This window comes from Schistocerca gregaria, chromosome 2 (assembly GCF_023897955.1).
Source record: "Schistocerca gregaria isolate iqSchGreg1 chromosome 2, iqSchGreg1.2, whole genome shotgun sequence".
Lineage (NCBI taxonomy): Eukaryota > Metazoa > Arthropoda > Insecta > Orthoptera > Acrididae > Schistocerca > Schistocerca gregaria.
In genome coordinates, this window is record NC_064921.1 from 411,050,393 (window position 1) to 411,066,549 (window position 16,157).

The following is a 16,157-nucleotide window of genomic DNA, read 5'->3' on the forward strand; positions in this document are numbered from 1 at the left end:
ATTCGAGGAAAAATATAGGAAACTAGAAGTGCAGGTTGCTGAGTAATGAAAGTAACAGGAAATAAAAAGATGCAAAATCATGATGGGTGAGGTAAACAAGTGAAAACTTTAGAAGTCCGAGATAACTGATAAATTTACGTCGGGTACACGATGATTAACTCTAGTTTATTAACCATCATAAAATTTACGATTGTAGTAGGACATAAAACAGGACAATTTGTACTTACTTTCGTTTGTAACGTTACACTAGAGCTCTAATACTTTTAATTAACTAATGCATAACCTATAAATTATGAGTTACTGTCAATAAATCTTAAGTAGAACAATTTTACGATGGTTTAATAGCAATGTAATACCTTCCACCATTTAGCGCTCAAGGGTTAAACTAATTTCTCAGTTGTAAAACGTAAAGCTGTTGACCTACGAAATGTCAAAGGTAAAAGCAGAGGAGATGCCATACGGATGGAAGAAGGTTAGTACGATGGAAAACAACTTTACTAAAGCGCTATTAAAGAAGAGGAGAAAGTTGATGTGTAAGAGATAAGTGATCCACTAATGCGGTCGGAATATAACGGAACAATGAAAGATCTGTCCTCAAAGAAAATAGTAGGAGTGGATGATATGCCATCGACTTCACTGAGGTGTAGGTACGTTCTTTGATCTAACATCAAAAGTCCATGGAACAGAAGCCTAGCCATCAGATTTCAAATCCTTGGGCAAAGCACGAGCAAAGAATGTCAAAACTATTGTACGGGTAATCATATGTCTTACCGCCGTACACTCCTTACAAGATTAATACGAAAACAGAAAGAAGATAGGAATGGGCGAAGATCCAATCGGTTGAAGAAAATGAAAAATTAGTAGAGAAGCGATACTAAATTTGTACCTTATTAACATAGGGCAAACTAAAGAAAAATCTTCATAGCTTCATGCAAATTTTGTACCTAGGAAAAGCTTGTGAAGGTATGACGTATTCGAAATATTGAGACAAATGGGAGTAAAATGTCAGTGCATCCGATAATCTTCAGTAAATGCAAAATCCAAAGCAAAAACTAAATTTACATCGTCGACGGGTACAACTATATGCGAAATAAAGGGGGAGGAATAGGTTAGCAGAAATCTGTTAGAGCTCACAGAATGATTGACTCTGGAAGGACAAGTATAGGAAACTATTTATAAGATCAGATGAAGACTAGGCCATGTAAAGCAGATTTTGGAGGATATTGACTATGTTAAAGCAACGAAACACTCCGAAAAGGTTTCTAAAATATTTACTGATCAGTAACGATACATTTTGGCCACTTACATCCATCTTCGGGTGACAAAGATTACAGTTTTTGTTCGCCACCATAGCCCTCAGGAAAGTAAAGCCTTTAGACGTCCTGTAGGCTCTGAAAACATTACTTCACGCTTTCCAGATCTCTAATCATTGTTAGTCACGAAACGTGCGACTTTGGTAAGCTGGTATTGTTAAATGGCTTAGAGCGGTAGCTTTTAACTACGAAAAACTGACATGCTATAACAGAGGTAAGATGGCTACAAACATTGCATTAACGGTCACGCAAGTCTGCTAGTTGTATCACTGCAACTACTGTATGCGCAATAGTCGTCTCTTAACTAATGATTCTTGCACAATGACCCTGGTTCTGTCGTCGGGGAAGCCCCAGCACACGTGCATCGGTAAGCAAACCTTGCGACGTGTGTATATATATGCTCTTGTTTTGTCTCTGATCGTCGCATTGTTCAAGCAGACTTCGAGCGTGAATCCTCTAGCATTTCACGAAGGCAACAAGCGGTAAGCACGAACAGGTATCACGCTAAAGCTACGATAGTCTAACCAACTACATAGTAGTTTAGTTTGGTGTACCGGTGGTAATCTGTAATACAACGGTTCAGTTCCGTTGCAGTCATATAGCAGATTAAGAATGAGCGACTTTTCAGGTAATGAGCATTCTAGTTTTGTTTCACTGTAAATGATTTTCTCGTTTTTGAAACCTCTTTTTTCGATCAGCGCTTTGCGTAGTTGACTGGAGGAATATTTTATGGCGTATAGCCTAGTTTACGATTCTCTTAGCGCACTATCTGTCGCCAACTGTCTTACTGGTGCTCTCCGTTTTCTTTAGCCAGTGGTCTTGTTTAACTTACAGAGTGCTTGGAATCTGAGCGACGATCACACATAAAACTACTGGTCGGTACGCTTAAGGAAGACGTAGAAAGATTGAGCACAAAAAGTAATCGCTAACTCAGCTCAAGCCCTGAAAATATACCATCGTGTTTTACAATAGCTTGAACTTTCGTTGTCTGATCTCCACAGAAGAAATTTCGTAGGTTCTTCAGATATACTTCCAGAGTATTTTGTCACGAGGGACCTGTGGTTTCTCGATGAGTTTCATAGGATTTCTTATCCCCGTTTAACTTTGAACTGCTCTGCATTGTAAACATCTTCACAGTAATGCAAATGTTGACAGCATGCGCTATGTGTCTTGTTTGGAAATAAACTTGTTTCCACCGACGGTGCTTGCTGTTGACAACAATAATGTCAAATTTACTCCTCGCCGTCTCACTTGCGTTCATTACTGCTCAGTTCTGCCTCTTGTTTTTTGTTCCAGCAACGTTATTTGTACATTACCAGCGATACACAGCAGTGTAGATAGGTTTGCTGATGAACAGCTGGCAGAATCCAACTTTCACTTTATTTTATTTATTTATTTATTTATTTAGCCATTAATTTTCAGACGGGTGTAATTCTGCCAGCCACGAATTTCTCTGTTGTGCCAACCTCTTCACCTCAGAGAATCACTAGCACCCTACGTTCTTAACTATTAGCTGGATGTATTCCAGTTTCTGCCTTACCCTTTCCTAGACGATTCTGTGAAGAGTCGTCATCTTCTTCCTTTTCAGTCCACATAATTTTCAACGTCCTTGTATACCACCACATCTCAAACTTTTCCGCTATTTTCACAGTCTGTGATTCACAGCTATACAATGCCGTGCTCCAAATTAACATTGCCAAAAAAAATCGTCGTCAGATTAATGCCGATGTTTGATACTAGTAGAAGTCATTTGGTCAGATACTTCGTATTTGCATGAGCTGGTAGTCTGCTTTTTATGTCCTCCTTGCATCGTGCGTCATGTGTTATTTTGTTTCCCAAGTAGCAGATTTCCTTAATTTAGTTGACTTCCTGGTCACCAATGTTAATGTTAAATTGTCGCTGTGCTCATTTCTGCTACTTTTCATTCCTTTCGTTTTTGCTCGGTTTGCTCTCAATCCATAGTGTGTTATGCTCATTAGACCGTTCCATTCAAGAGGTCCTGCAATTCTTCATCACTTTCATTGAAGATCGCAGTATCATCAGTCAATCTTATTACTGACATCCTTTCATCATAATTTGAGTACCCGATCTTGACCCTTTCTTCTATTTACGTGATTGTTTCTTCGATTAGATCGAACAGTCGTGGCGGATGACTGCATTCCTGTCTCGCACTATCTTTATTCCGAGCTCTCCGTTCTTGATCTTCCACCTGTTCTATAACTTTGTTGCAAAAAATGTTGACTGTTTCACTTCGAATTTTTACACGATAATCTAAAAAACGTCCGGATGGACATAGGCCACATGTTTTACATGTACATAGTTTCTACACTACTATGAAAACACAAGGCGTTGTTTGAATCTGTTAGCAAAAATCTCTCAAAGTTCTTGACCGATTTACTTAAAATTTTCACATGATACTCTAATAAACATTCTAACGCTTAAGTCTACGTGTTTTAATACGTATAATATGTAAATACATACATAATATATACAGGTGAAACACAGTCAGCAAAATTTACGAGAAGTTGTGAACCGTTTCATTAAAAGTCGTACACTACACTGTAAAAAACGTTTGGACCGACATAGGCTACATCATTTTAATACATATCATATAGAAATGTATCTATAACAGGGGAACGTTGTTAGCAATAATCTCAAAAAGTTCTCGAACGATTTATTTGAAATTATTACACGATACTCAAATAAACATTCAGAAGGACATAAGTTACACTTTTTTTTTAACAGCAATGTACAGGCGTCCTGTTGAAACTGGTTGTGAAAATGCCATGACTTCAATTCCCAATCAAGGTTTTGTTTGCAATAGCAATAAAAAAAGCACGAGATCAGAGAGAATGGGAATAGGAGATGGACAGGGAAGGGGCGGGAGAAAAAAGACGTAGAGAGGGGAAAGGAGGAAATAGACAGGGAGAGGGAGGAGGAGATGGAGTGAGAGAGGGGAAGGATGTGCTGGACACAGGGGGAAGGAGTTGACGGATAGCGGCAGGGCAAGGAGGACGTGATGGACAAAGAGATGAAGGAGGAAGCGATGGACAGAGAGAAGGAGATTGGGTCTTATATCATATTGTCAGACATATTTAGCAATTGCGAAGCCGTGCCAGGTTCGCTATTAATGTATATTACCCGTCTTTTCCTACAGCTTACTCCTATTTTCACGAGAATCGCAAAGATCTTGCATCGTTTTACACTATAGAAAGCTTTTTCTAGGTCTACAAAACCTATGACGATGTATTTATTATTATTAAGTATTGCTTTCATTATCACGCACAAAGGCACAATTTCCTCAATTTTGTCTTCCATTCTTCAGTGTATTATACTTGACAGTAATTTGGATGCGCGAGTCATTATACTGATTGTGCGGTAGTTCTCACATATACTGCCCTTTCTATTTTCGGGCTTTTGTGAGTGATATTTTTCCGAAAGTGTGGTGGTATGTCTCCAGTCTCATAGCTGCTACATAGCAACTTGAGAAATTCTGGAAGACTGTGATAACGGGCTGTCTTGAAGGCTGACTTCTGTTTTCTTTCTGTTCAGTACAGAGAAGATAGAAACGCTTCCTGAGCAGAAGATGAAGCTGTCCGTGATGTTGCTGGTGACTTCGCTTGCAGCTTGCCTGGCTGGTGCACAGCGGTATCCTCAGTACGCGAGGCCCAACGCCACTGCGGTAAGTGTGGCTACTGTGCGTCCATCATCAATACCTGCTCACATATCCTCTGAAGATTAATTCACTTTCATCGTAAGGGCACATTCGAAGTTTTTCTATACAGTTTGTGCATTGTGGTATGGGACTCCAATAACTCAGCTAGCTTTAAACCTTCAGGATTCTAATCCATGGCGCTTCTAGGGAAAAAAGTTCAGATAGTTCAGTCTGCTGTTGCTCATAATTCGAAAACACTACACTGTCCATAAGGAATCTTCAAGATCAACATGATGCTCAACGATAAAATACCAAGTGTGTACCGTGCCAACTTGGGATACACGAGACGGCTACAAGGTATACTGGAATACCGGGAGAATGTCGGCGGTGGCACTCATCGCGAATGATATCTCTCCTCTGGTGACACGCACAATTTCGTTATACGCTCGAAGATAAGAGAAAAATAGACGCCCCATGAAGGAATTATTAGAATGGTATCCTACAGCTGTCGAAGGCGTCTCTACACACGTTTCCGCCGTTTATTGGGCCTCATTTAGAAACGGGATTCATCACTGAAGATAATTTTAATCCAGTCAGTGAGTTTTCAGGCCGAAGACGCCCGGGTAAGCATTGGGGTACCAACCTGACTGTCGCATGCCAAAGTGCCCGACAACCAGGAGTGATGGTCTGGGGTGGCACTTAATTTCATAGCAGGATGCCTTTGGCTGTTCCTGTGTGCTGCACTTCGAGGCAAGCCAACCCGGCCTTACATTCCAGCAAGATAACGCACACGGTGAGAATTTCTGCTGCTTGTCTTCGTGCTTGTCAAACCCTACCTTGGGCAGCAAGGGCACCGGATCTTTCTCCAACTGAGAACGTTTGGAACATTATAGGCAGGGCCCTCCAACAAGCTCGGGATTTTGGCGATTGCCGGCCGGAGTGACCGAGTGGTTCTAGGGGACTGATGACCTCAGAAGTTAAGTCCCCTAGTGCTTAGAGCCATTTGAACCATTTTGACGATTAAATGCGCCAATTGGACAGAATTTGACTCGATATGCTTCAGGAGGACATGCAACAACTCTGTCAATCAATTTCAAGCCGAATAAGTGCTTGTATGAGGGCCAGAGGTGGACCAACGCGTTTCTGAATTGCTTAAATTGTGAAGCTCTTTCTCCTGGATAAATAATCCAATTTATCTGTAACTATAATCATTCGTGTGTCTGTACGTGTACATTACATCTACAGATTTCCGTCCCATTCGGACAATTCCTTCGTGGTGCGTCCTTCTATTTTTTAGAGCATAACTCATCCAGGAGGACTCTCCATGCTATGGAGTTGCCCAGCAAGACTTGTAACACCTCCCAGGACTGCACCAGTGCCCACTGCAGATCACACTATAGACACGTGCTATATTTATCTCGCGAAATTTTCGTTCGTAAGAAGGTTCATTGTATTCGTGGACTAGGGGTAACGTGTTTGATCAGTAGCCAAAACTTACTCGATTCCAGGTTCGAAGAACGCCACCATTTAAATTTTGAATGAAAAATCATCAGCATTGGTGGCCGGTGAGTTCCGGATCAAAAAGTCAGCGTTCTGAAAACCATCTTGTCAAAGAGAACGGAGGAGCGAAGATCAGCGCATGCTCTTGCCCCTGGGGTGCGAAAATGCTCCTAAGGATGGAAGAATCAGCAATGATCAGCTGCATAGATGCAGAAGGCAACGGAAACACTGCATTAAAGACATGTGGCTTGTAATTGAAAAGTACCATAACCATCTCTCCGTTGGCAAAAGATTCCACAACAGTTCCCTATTTCGGAGTGGCCCATGAGAAAAATACTGAATATCCAACGAAAGGATAACGTACTACGAGTCGGGGCGTGGAACGTCAGAATTTTGGAGTGGTAAGGAAGCTAGAAAATCTGAAAATGGAAACGCTAAAGCACAATCTAGATATAGTGAGGGGTTAGTGAAGTGAAACAGAAAGAGAACCATGATTTCTCGTCAGATGAGTAATGGGTAATATCAAAAGCAGCAGAAAATGGTATAACGGGAATAGGATTCGTTATGAATAGAATGGTAGGACCGTGAGAGTGTTACGGTTAACAGTTCAGTGATAGGGTTCTTTTCATCACAATCGACAGAAAGCCACACCGACAGCGATAGTTCAGGTCGACATTGCAAGGTGAAGATGAAAAGATATAAAAAAGATAGGGTATCCAGTATTAGAATCAGAACTTGAAAAAGTTTTGGAAGACATAAGTTCAAATAAGGCAGTAGGGATAGACAAATTTCCATCAGAATTTCTAAAACCATTAGAATAAGTGGGCAAGAAAACGACTTTTCACGTTGGTGTGTAGAATGTAGGAAACTGGCGATATACCATCTGACTTTGGGAAACATGTCATCAACACAGTTCCGAAGACTGCAAGAACTCAGAAGTGCTAGAATTACCGCTCAATCAGCTTAACAGGTCATGCGTCCAAATGATGACAAGAATAATATACAATATCATCCCTATTAAATGAAGTACAAAATGTTCAAATGTGTGTGAATTGCTTAGGTCATCGGTCCCGAGACTTAACACTACTTAAACTAACTTATGCTAAGAACAACACACACATCCACGCCCGAGGGTGGACTCGAACCTCCTGTGAGTGGGGCCGCGCAGACTGTGACATGACGCCTCAAACCACGCGGCCACTCCACGCGGTGCATTAAATGAAGTCCAAAGCCACATGTGTTCCCAGACGACACGGCAGTATTGACTTGACTTTAACTAGTAATGAAGCAGATACTAGTGATTAGGATTGCAGACGGCATAGATCTTTTTGTAGTACGTAAGGAAGTGGCGACCTTTTGAAAGGAGTATCTAACATAGAATATGAATAAATGGTAAAAAAAATTCCAAGGCAAAGACTTTTAATTATTTTAAAAAGTCAACAGTTTTCTAACTGGTTTGATGCGGCCAGCTACGAATTCCTCGCTTGTGCCAACTTCTTCGATTGAAAGTAGCACTTGAAACCTGCGTCCGCGTTTTTACCCTCTGCAGCTGCTCCCTCTGGTACCATGGAAGTTATTCGCTGATGCGGAGAACCCCCAGTTCCTTTTCAGTCCTATTTTCAACATACTTCTACAGCACCATATTTAAAACGCTTCGAATATCTTTTTTCCGATTTCTCAACAGTCCCATAAAACGCTGTGCTCTAAACGTACGTTTTCAAAATAATTTTCCTCATGTTAACGCCGATATTCGATACTAGTTCGACTGTATTTGTGAGTTCGTATTACAAAGGCCACATTTCGTAGCAATTAAAGGAAGTCATACAGGGAAAGAGGAAGTGATATCTGGCGTTCCCCACGGAAGTCTCTGCTGCTCCTATTCTAGATAACCGATTTAGGAGACCATCTGAGCAGCTCCCTTAATTTGCTTGCGTATGATACTGTCTTTTACTGTTTAGTAAAACAAAAATCATTCCATTCCATTGTGGCAGGATGCTACAGCAGCCAGTTTCGAATTATTCCAGAAAAAACAGTCTCTGTTTTGACGCGTTTCACCTTTTTTAGGCATCATCGCATTGTATAGAAGTAATACAACTGTCATAAAGGCGTCTAAAATGGAAAATGGTCGCAACGGTAATTGGATATGTTTTTTCCATTTTACAGAACTTTATGAAGCATGGGTTACATAGCCGGCTACTTTTACACAATCCGATGATGCCCAAAACGGGTGAAAATCATCATTGATATTACATAATTTCGCAATCAAGACCACATTTACTCTGGGATTTAGTAAACTTTTTCTAAATAGAAGATTTTTGGTAGAATTCCGAAGTCAGCGTAGTCGACGGAGGATCTAAAAAAACGGTTTACCACAGGGTAGTGGTTGGTTCGCCTATTATTTAATATTTATACCAAGGATCGACTCCGCCCATGCACCAGTTAGACATGCGGAATCGGAGGGGCCCAGGGGTTGCCTGTCAACGAGAGCGTGGTACTCCGACAGTTTGTTTCTGTAGAGATGAATTTTTTAAGTGCTCAGGAAAGGCGGGCGGGTGGCACAAAGGGTTCTGTCCAACTTATGGGTTTTATAGGGATCTGTTGCCGTTCTATTCAAGCAAATATCAGTCTAACGTTCAACAGTTCACGCCCCAGCCCCCTTCCCCCTCCGCCTAAAGCACACCCCTGGTCTCCTGGCTGTGCAATCTCCTGAACTCTAGTGGGACCAAGTGTATTTTAAGTTCTACACGTTGCCTGCTCCTCTTGTTACCATTATGTGTTCGACAAGGTCAAAAGTTTTAAAGCTAAGCTAGACTTTTCGTTATTGCTGCTAGATATTGGCAAGCAAGCTTTTGAAACTATATGCGATCTTGAATAACAAGGGCAAAGATTAGTTTCGTAACTGAACCGTTTCATTTATGGGTTTGTTTAAGAATTTATCGTCGGATCTCTCCCTAATCGAGAACGGTTGGACATTGTTGGGGAGGTTAATCAAAGAAAGTAGTGTCTGTCTAAAATGATCACAGCTATTGATGCATTTAGGCAATTGATTGGTTGGAAGAGGGTATGTAAACAAACTTGCGTTCCGAAAACAGCGCTTACGGCTTTTTACAACATGTAGTATGGTACGGGTACACCTGATGGACCACCAAAAACAAAAAGAGGCAGACCTACCATGTTGGATAAAGATCTTGAAGAAGAGTTGGTTAAGCTATAGAATCTTCTTTCCTTGGGTTTACTCGAAATGACTGCGATGAATAGCCGTGCAGCTGACAGAGAGAAATAACATTGAACACCCTTTCAAAGACGAAGAATAGCGATACAGTTGACAGAGAGAAATAGGATTGAACACCATTTCAAAGACTGAATTTCAATGACTGAACTTCAAAGACTGAAATTCAAAGACTGAACTTCAAAGGCTAGACTAAATTTCAAAGGCTAGACTAAATTTGAAAGACTAAATTTCTTGAAAGTCACAATACCAGTTTTGAGAAAGGAAGCCCACAGGAACATTCTACAGCAGGGCTCTTGGGTTCATCAAAGAAAACGCACAGAAACTTTATAACTTCCTGGAAGATAAATTAACTTCTGACTGAATTCACAGTGTTGATAAGAGTGACATTACTGTGGTCCACTGTAAAGTGGCAAAAATGATTGGTCTTAAAAGACAGGAAACAGATAGCCACCTTGGCATCATAAGAACGTGGCGCCTTTCTAACGACTGTGGCTTGTACAAATGCTAGTGGTTCATTCGTGCCCCCTTTAGTAGTTTTGGTGACGAAAAATGGGAGTTAACAGTTGAAAAAAGATACTCCAACAGGAACAGTCTTTTGAAGCGCTCCCTACACGGTCGATCGAGATAAACACCTTAACTCAGTGGTTTCGATACCTCATCCAGCTTGACAATCTTATAAAGGAATAGCCTATCCTGTTGTTCTCCGATGGGCACTGTAGCCACACACAGAATACTGATCTGACCGACTAGGCACAAACAAACCACGTTATCACTGTGCCGCTGCCACCCCACTCGCCGCACAAACTCAACCTCTGTATAAAGCTTTCATGGATTATACCTGCAGCGAGGATATCAGGCAATGGCAAAGCCACAATGAACGTGCTGTCAGTAGTTTCGATATAATACACCTCTTTAACAGAGCCTATATTAGATGCCAAACAGCTTAACTAGCAATGAATGAACGTAAAGTAAAAGAACAAGAATCTGCTTTCAGACGCCGAATACAATGAAGAGGAAAACAAAAAACGACGTTCCTCTTTCAATGGAGCTTTGTTAAAGAACAAATTTGTACGAAATTTTAGCTTTGCAAACAACAGAGAAAAATGTTACGTGGATGACCCACAAGATACTGCAAAGTTCGACCCAAATCAGTCATTAAAATCTTCGACTAGTCTGGGTGCTACTCTGACATCAGCTACACTTAAGGATCCTCAAGGTTCCATATATTCTAAAATAAGACCATCTGATATTACTCCCATACCAAAAATCAAAAACAGCATCTCAAATACGGGACGAAAACCCAGCAGCCAAGGAAGCTGAACGCAAAGCACGCAAAACAATAGAGGCTGATGATGTGAATCAGCAACAGCACCTTCAAGAAAAAAGAAAAAGAGCTCGTGAAGAAACGTCAAAGTTTTGAAAAATTGTCAAAGAATCTAACACTGAAGATAAAAGCAGCTTCTCCTCTGCAACATCTGAACTGATTTATGTTGGATTACGTTCTGTGGCAGGGATGTTTGAAGAGGAACTTTCGGTCGTGTGCGTCATGTGCTTGCTGTGGAACTATGTAGATTGTGGCGAAGCAGGAAAGCAAGTACACGTGTCCAATTTTTGTAGATAAAGAATTTAATTCTGATACACATTTCGGTATTTTTTAATACTTTCTGTATCAAGTTTTTAAAACCAAAACCTGTAATTGTTAGGCTTGTGTATTGAAACTAGATTACGTTTCCGCTGATTCAATACCGTATGTAATTTGGTAAATATTATTTTGACTATTTTTCAAGGAATCCGCTTTTAGCCTATATTTTAAGTAATACGGGTAAAGTTTTTGAAATATTTTTTACAATAAATTTTAATTATATTTTCTAAGACTAAAATGTAAACGGTGCATAACACTATAAAGTAAATATTACAATCTGGTCCGATTTTGGACATTTTCCTGTACATTTGCTTCCATACAGTGATTGACAGCTGATTCATAATTTTCCTCCAATATGTATTTCTAATCGGCCAACTGATGTGTTTTAAAAATTGAGGCATCGATGTGTCGCTAATAAGGGTCAAGTCACTATAGTAATATCGTTCCCAGCGTTCACTGTGAAACTGGTGGCTGGTAAATTACTATCACGTATCGCACAAGGGTCGTTAAGCTCAGTTATTCTTAATCCCGTTTTATCATCTGCTCTTACCACGTCTCCTGCTGTTTCTACGACTGTTGGAGTCTCTCACACCAAACTAGGTGCACCATTGGTGTTCAGCGCTGCAGCAAAATGTGCAGTAGGCGTCTCGCAGTAAAGTTAAAGGAAACAGATAAGACAGATGGAAGACAGATTTACACCTAAAATATTTGGAACTATCTTAGATAGATGTCTACGTTCGTACGTGTGATAGGTGTTGTTCTAGTGTCAAGAAGCAGTTTTCAACCAGAAGCTTTAGCAGTCGGCAAGCTACTGACGAACCTAATCTGTGATAACTAGATCTTGTACCAATTTTATGATCAATCTACTTATATTTCATCTGAGTCCAATTAGATCGTCACAGACAAAAAATTAGATTTATGTAAGTCATTATGAGCATAATTTTTAGTATGTTTTTTTCCACACTTAATCCTAACCTAAGTTTACAATTTGTGTCTTATTCGTTTTCTTTTATTACTATTATTATCTCTCTAAGATTTCGATGGCTACCTACACGCTATTCTGTATGCCTTTTTGCTAAGGCATACTTGCGGGAATACATCTAAGAATCGTTGGAAAGTGATTGCGCTCTAAGAAAGATGTTTCATTATTTGTTCACTTCACCCTGCTCATGGTCTTCCAGAGGTGAAGTAAGGGAAGGAAGGTTAGGGTTTAATGTCCTGTTGACAGTAGGGTCTTTAGAATCAAGAAACGAGCTCGGATAGGGAAAGAATAGGTAAAAAATAAAACGCCCATGTAATTTTCAAAGAACCTACAAAGCGGTGGTTAATCGACTTAGTGACAACTTGGGAGTAGGAAAACTTGGAGAACCCAATTTGACTCTCGTCGAATGCGAGTGTCATATTAAGCTCTACTCGCCACGTCGCTCGGTCAGTGGTGAGAAGTTCAACAGTGCGAACAGTGTGGTAGATTGCCTGACGAGAGTCTGAAACCGTCTGTGGGCACATAAATGTATCGAACAAAATATTTGTCACCCATTAGGAATATCACGTTAATATCACTAGAACGCTACTTTGGTAAAGATCGTACACTGTATGTTGACAGTTGGTGAACTAGCCCAGCGTTATTTTCTTATCTGCATAACAGGGTCGCTAATGCTTGTAGAACTGTAAAGAAAAACCGTAAAGACATGAATGTTGTATCAAAAAACACAAAAACTTTAAATAGGTGAGGTTAAGTTAATGTCACCAGGCAGTACAAGTGGGAAGTGAGGATTCTTTCAGCAGCTCTTCATAAAAATAAAATTATAGCGGCTGCCAAAATTTACAGAAGCACAAATGAAAGAAAAACAAAAGCGGATTGCGTGGTAAACTACACTGAAAATATGGTGGCCGTCAACAGGAGCGGCATGATGCTAATTTCAATGGAATGTGTACGAAAAACTGTAAAATTGCATAAAAAAGTATTTTTTTCGTTTGGTGTATCCATCTCTCCTGACTGCGCATTATATGGAACTAAAACGGGAAGAAACATTTCAGTATCTGACTTTAGGCAGAAACTCATCAAGGAGACCCTAGACTTTCACCACCGACCGAAAACAGAAGGGAGTCGCAGAGGGTGATCGGCTGATGGTGATATTACTTTACCCTGTAATCGAACGCCACTTTATCTCACTAATCTCAAGAATGTCAAAGAAGAAGACCACTCAGAGAAGGTATACTGTATGTGAAAAACATGAAAAACAAAGTGACACAAGATATATTTGTATCTAATGTAACTCACCCTTATGTTTGAATTTTTGAAATCAAAAAGATGCCATACTTTGAAGTTTTACTAATGTAATAACTTAAGTCTTTTTTTTTCTCTTAATAAAGTGCCTTTTAGAAGAAAATAAGTAGTCCTCTATGAAGATTAAAATGAAATAAACAATTGAACACGACAATATTTCAGTGTACGTCTTATTTCTAAATAATAACGATAGACTGCTTACAGTCGTATATATACACACCACTTGAAAATTAGGCGCACATGCCACGTGGCCGCTCAGAGTAGATGCGCAGTGAAAGGGTTGATATTTTGTCTGTTGTTATTATATAATTATGTGGTTATGTTATTGCTCTGTATGTATTTCAAACTTAATATGTACTGGAAGTGTAATAAGTGTTTCTTTGTTGTAACAAGTTGGTCCAAGTGATAACTAAACAAGCGCCCATCTCATGTCGTAATCATTTGTGCTTGCTGGTTTTCCAGGTAGTTAACCGCAGTGAGGAGGCTGGTGTGGTCCGCACGATACACACCAGCAAAGACGGCCGCACTCGCCTGGAGCTGCGCAAGACGTACGACGAGCCCTCCGACGAGAAACCCAAGTTCTCTGGTTTTCGGTTCTCGCATCGATTCTGAGGGACTCCGAACTGATGTCTGTCCTCACACGAACAATGATTTTCTTCTCTTCATTCTCTCTAGGTTCCTCGTAGAGTTTCTACAGAACAACTTCAGGTCCAGCTTTTTATGATGTCGATCTATTGTTATAAATTCAAAATGGGATTGTATTTTCTTTTCCACATTTTTACTCTGTGTCTCTTCTAATAACGATTAGCTTTACACTCTGATTCTCGCATCAGCGACTTCTGTATCAGTATCTCAGCTTACACTTTCTTATCATTTTTGCTACCTGTCGAAGTGTTTAAAAATTAGCAAGCAACCTTCACCTTTGGCTCGAACTAATATTCAGTAATTGGCAAAAACCAACATCTGTCTTTTCTTCAAGTTTTAACTTAAACACGAACTTCATATCAATGTAATTTATACTGCCTGTACTGGTACTGCAGCCATGCTCTACAGTACCTGGCATCACTTACACTATGCAGCATTTATAGCAAACTGTAACTTACGAAGTTATTCAACATTTCTGAACTAGTAGAGTGCTTTGATATGGAAGAAGTTGGGTGCTGAGAAAAAATAAAGTAATGTTAGAAGTAAAATTATTTATTGATTTATTTCAGAGGCCGATAACTCTTTTTAAATTACAAAAACAAGTGATATGTTTTTCACAAAGACCAAGTCTGAAAACAAGTAGTTTCTGATAAATACCCAAACAATTATCAGAATTTACTCGAACAGATTCTGAGATACTCATCAGAAAAAGCCTTTATGTCTAATAACATACATACGTCCGTGAAGAAAACTTTCGTACCAAATAATATTAATCAGTATTTGGGAAATTAGTACTAAAAATTTAAAGCTTTTCATATAGGGCTGTGAAGCAGCCAAAGGGAATTAATATGCCTTTATATGCACAGTCACGCAGGTAGTGGATTTACAACGATGTATACGTCTGTAAAGAAAGCTGACGGGATAGTAAGAGCTTTTATGAGCAACGAAATCCCAGACAAACGAAGAGCCTCAGGCATACAAATTAAGCAATGCAGCAACGGCTCAACTTAGGCCGATCTCCCAGGCAGTAACTCGACAAAATCTAAAACATACACAGAGAGTGCAAATTAACATTACATAGCAAGTGGATAAGAGTCAGCATATGCCACTTCAATCACAACACAAGCATGAGGGCATACAACTGTGACCATTTGTTTCAGATAAGAGAATAAATATAAAAACGCATTTAAATACAGAACTCGACAGACACTAAAATTTTATTTAGAAAACACATACGCCCTCTGAAACTGATGCCCTCTTACAAACAACTGAGAATTTGTTTTAGACACATTTTCGGTACCAGGATTATGATCCATACAAAAGCCATCGGCCAAATACGGTCAGTAGAACGACCCGAATCAATTTAATCTCATAATAACAAGCGGCACTTAGAAGTGAAAGCACAAAGAGGAGAAACTGTCTCGCTAATTCTGACCAACATTGAACGCCCACAAAACGTTTAGTTCTTCATCGTTCCTGTATTACTCCGAAATAAATCATGGACGGCGTATGCGTCAATGTACTATACCAACCCAGGTAGTTGGAACACACCCGTAGTCCAACTCCAGAATACAGCCTAAAAGTGCACAGGCAGGGTCAAGTTGCAAATTCCTACTAGGCGAAGGCTCGGCCCGCGAAGTAAACATTAACCGTGCCGACTCGATAAGCAACCATCAAGGCTTTGTGGTACAAGCCGCTGCACTACACGGGGTCCCATTAGAAACAGCCAAACCCCATCCGGTTACGTGTGAGCTGCGCGAGTGCTTCAGTCCCTTGCGGAGTTGCCCCGGGCACCACCACTCGGGCCGACAAGAAAGAAGTAGCTAAGCAACGCTACGTAAAGAGTTTCCTCAATACAGGAACAAATCTAGCCGCGGATACGG

General features: G+C 40.2%; 1 protein-coding gene across 1 annotated transcript; it reads left to right on the forward strand.

Moving 5' to 3' along the window:
• Positions 1-1,634: 1,634 nt before the first annotated feature.
• LOC126335800 (uncharacterized) lies at positions 1,635-14,822 on the forward strand. Its single transcript, XM_049999264.1, has 3 exons — positions 1,635-1,795; positions 4,866-4,995; positions 14,092-14,822. The coding sequence occupies exons 1-3, from the start codon at positions 1,635-1,637 to the stop codon at positions 14,239-14,241; spliced, it is 441 nt and encodes a 146-aa protein (XP_049855221.1). The 3' UTR covers positions 14,242-14,822.
• Positions 14,823-16,157: the final 1,335 nt, after the last annotated feature.

Bases quoted from the DNA above. Each gene is read 5' to 3' on its own strand.
- LOC126335800 (XM_049999264.1), top strand. From the start codon at position 1,635: ATGACCCTGGTTCTGTCGTCGGGGAAGCCCCAGCACACGTGCATCGGT. The intron at 1,796-4,865 runs GTAAGCACGAAC...CTTTCTGTTCAG, and splicing joins TTTCACGAAGGCAACAAGCG to TACAGAGAAGATAGAAACGC. The intron at 4,996-14,091 runs GTAAGTGTGGCT...CTGGTTTTCCAG, and splicing joins CGAGGCCCAACGCCACTGCG to GTAGTTAACCGCAGTGAGGA.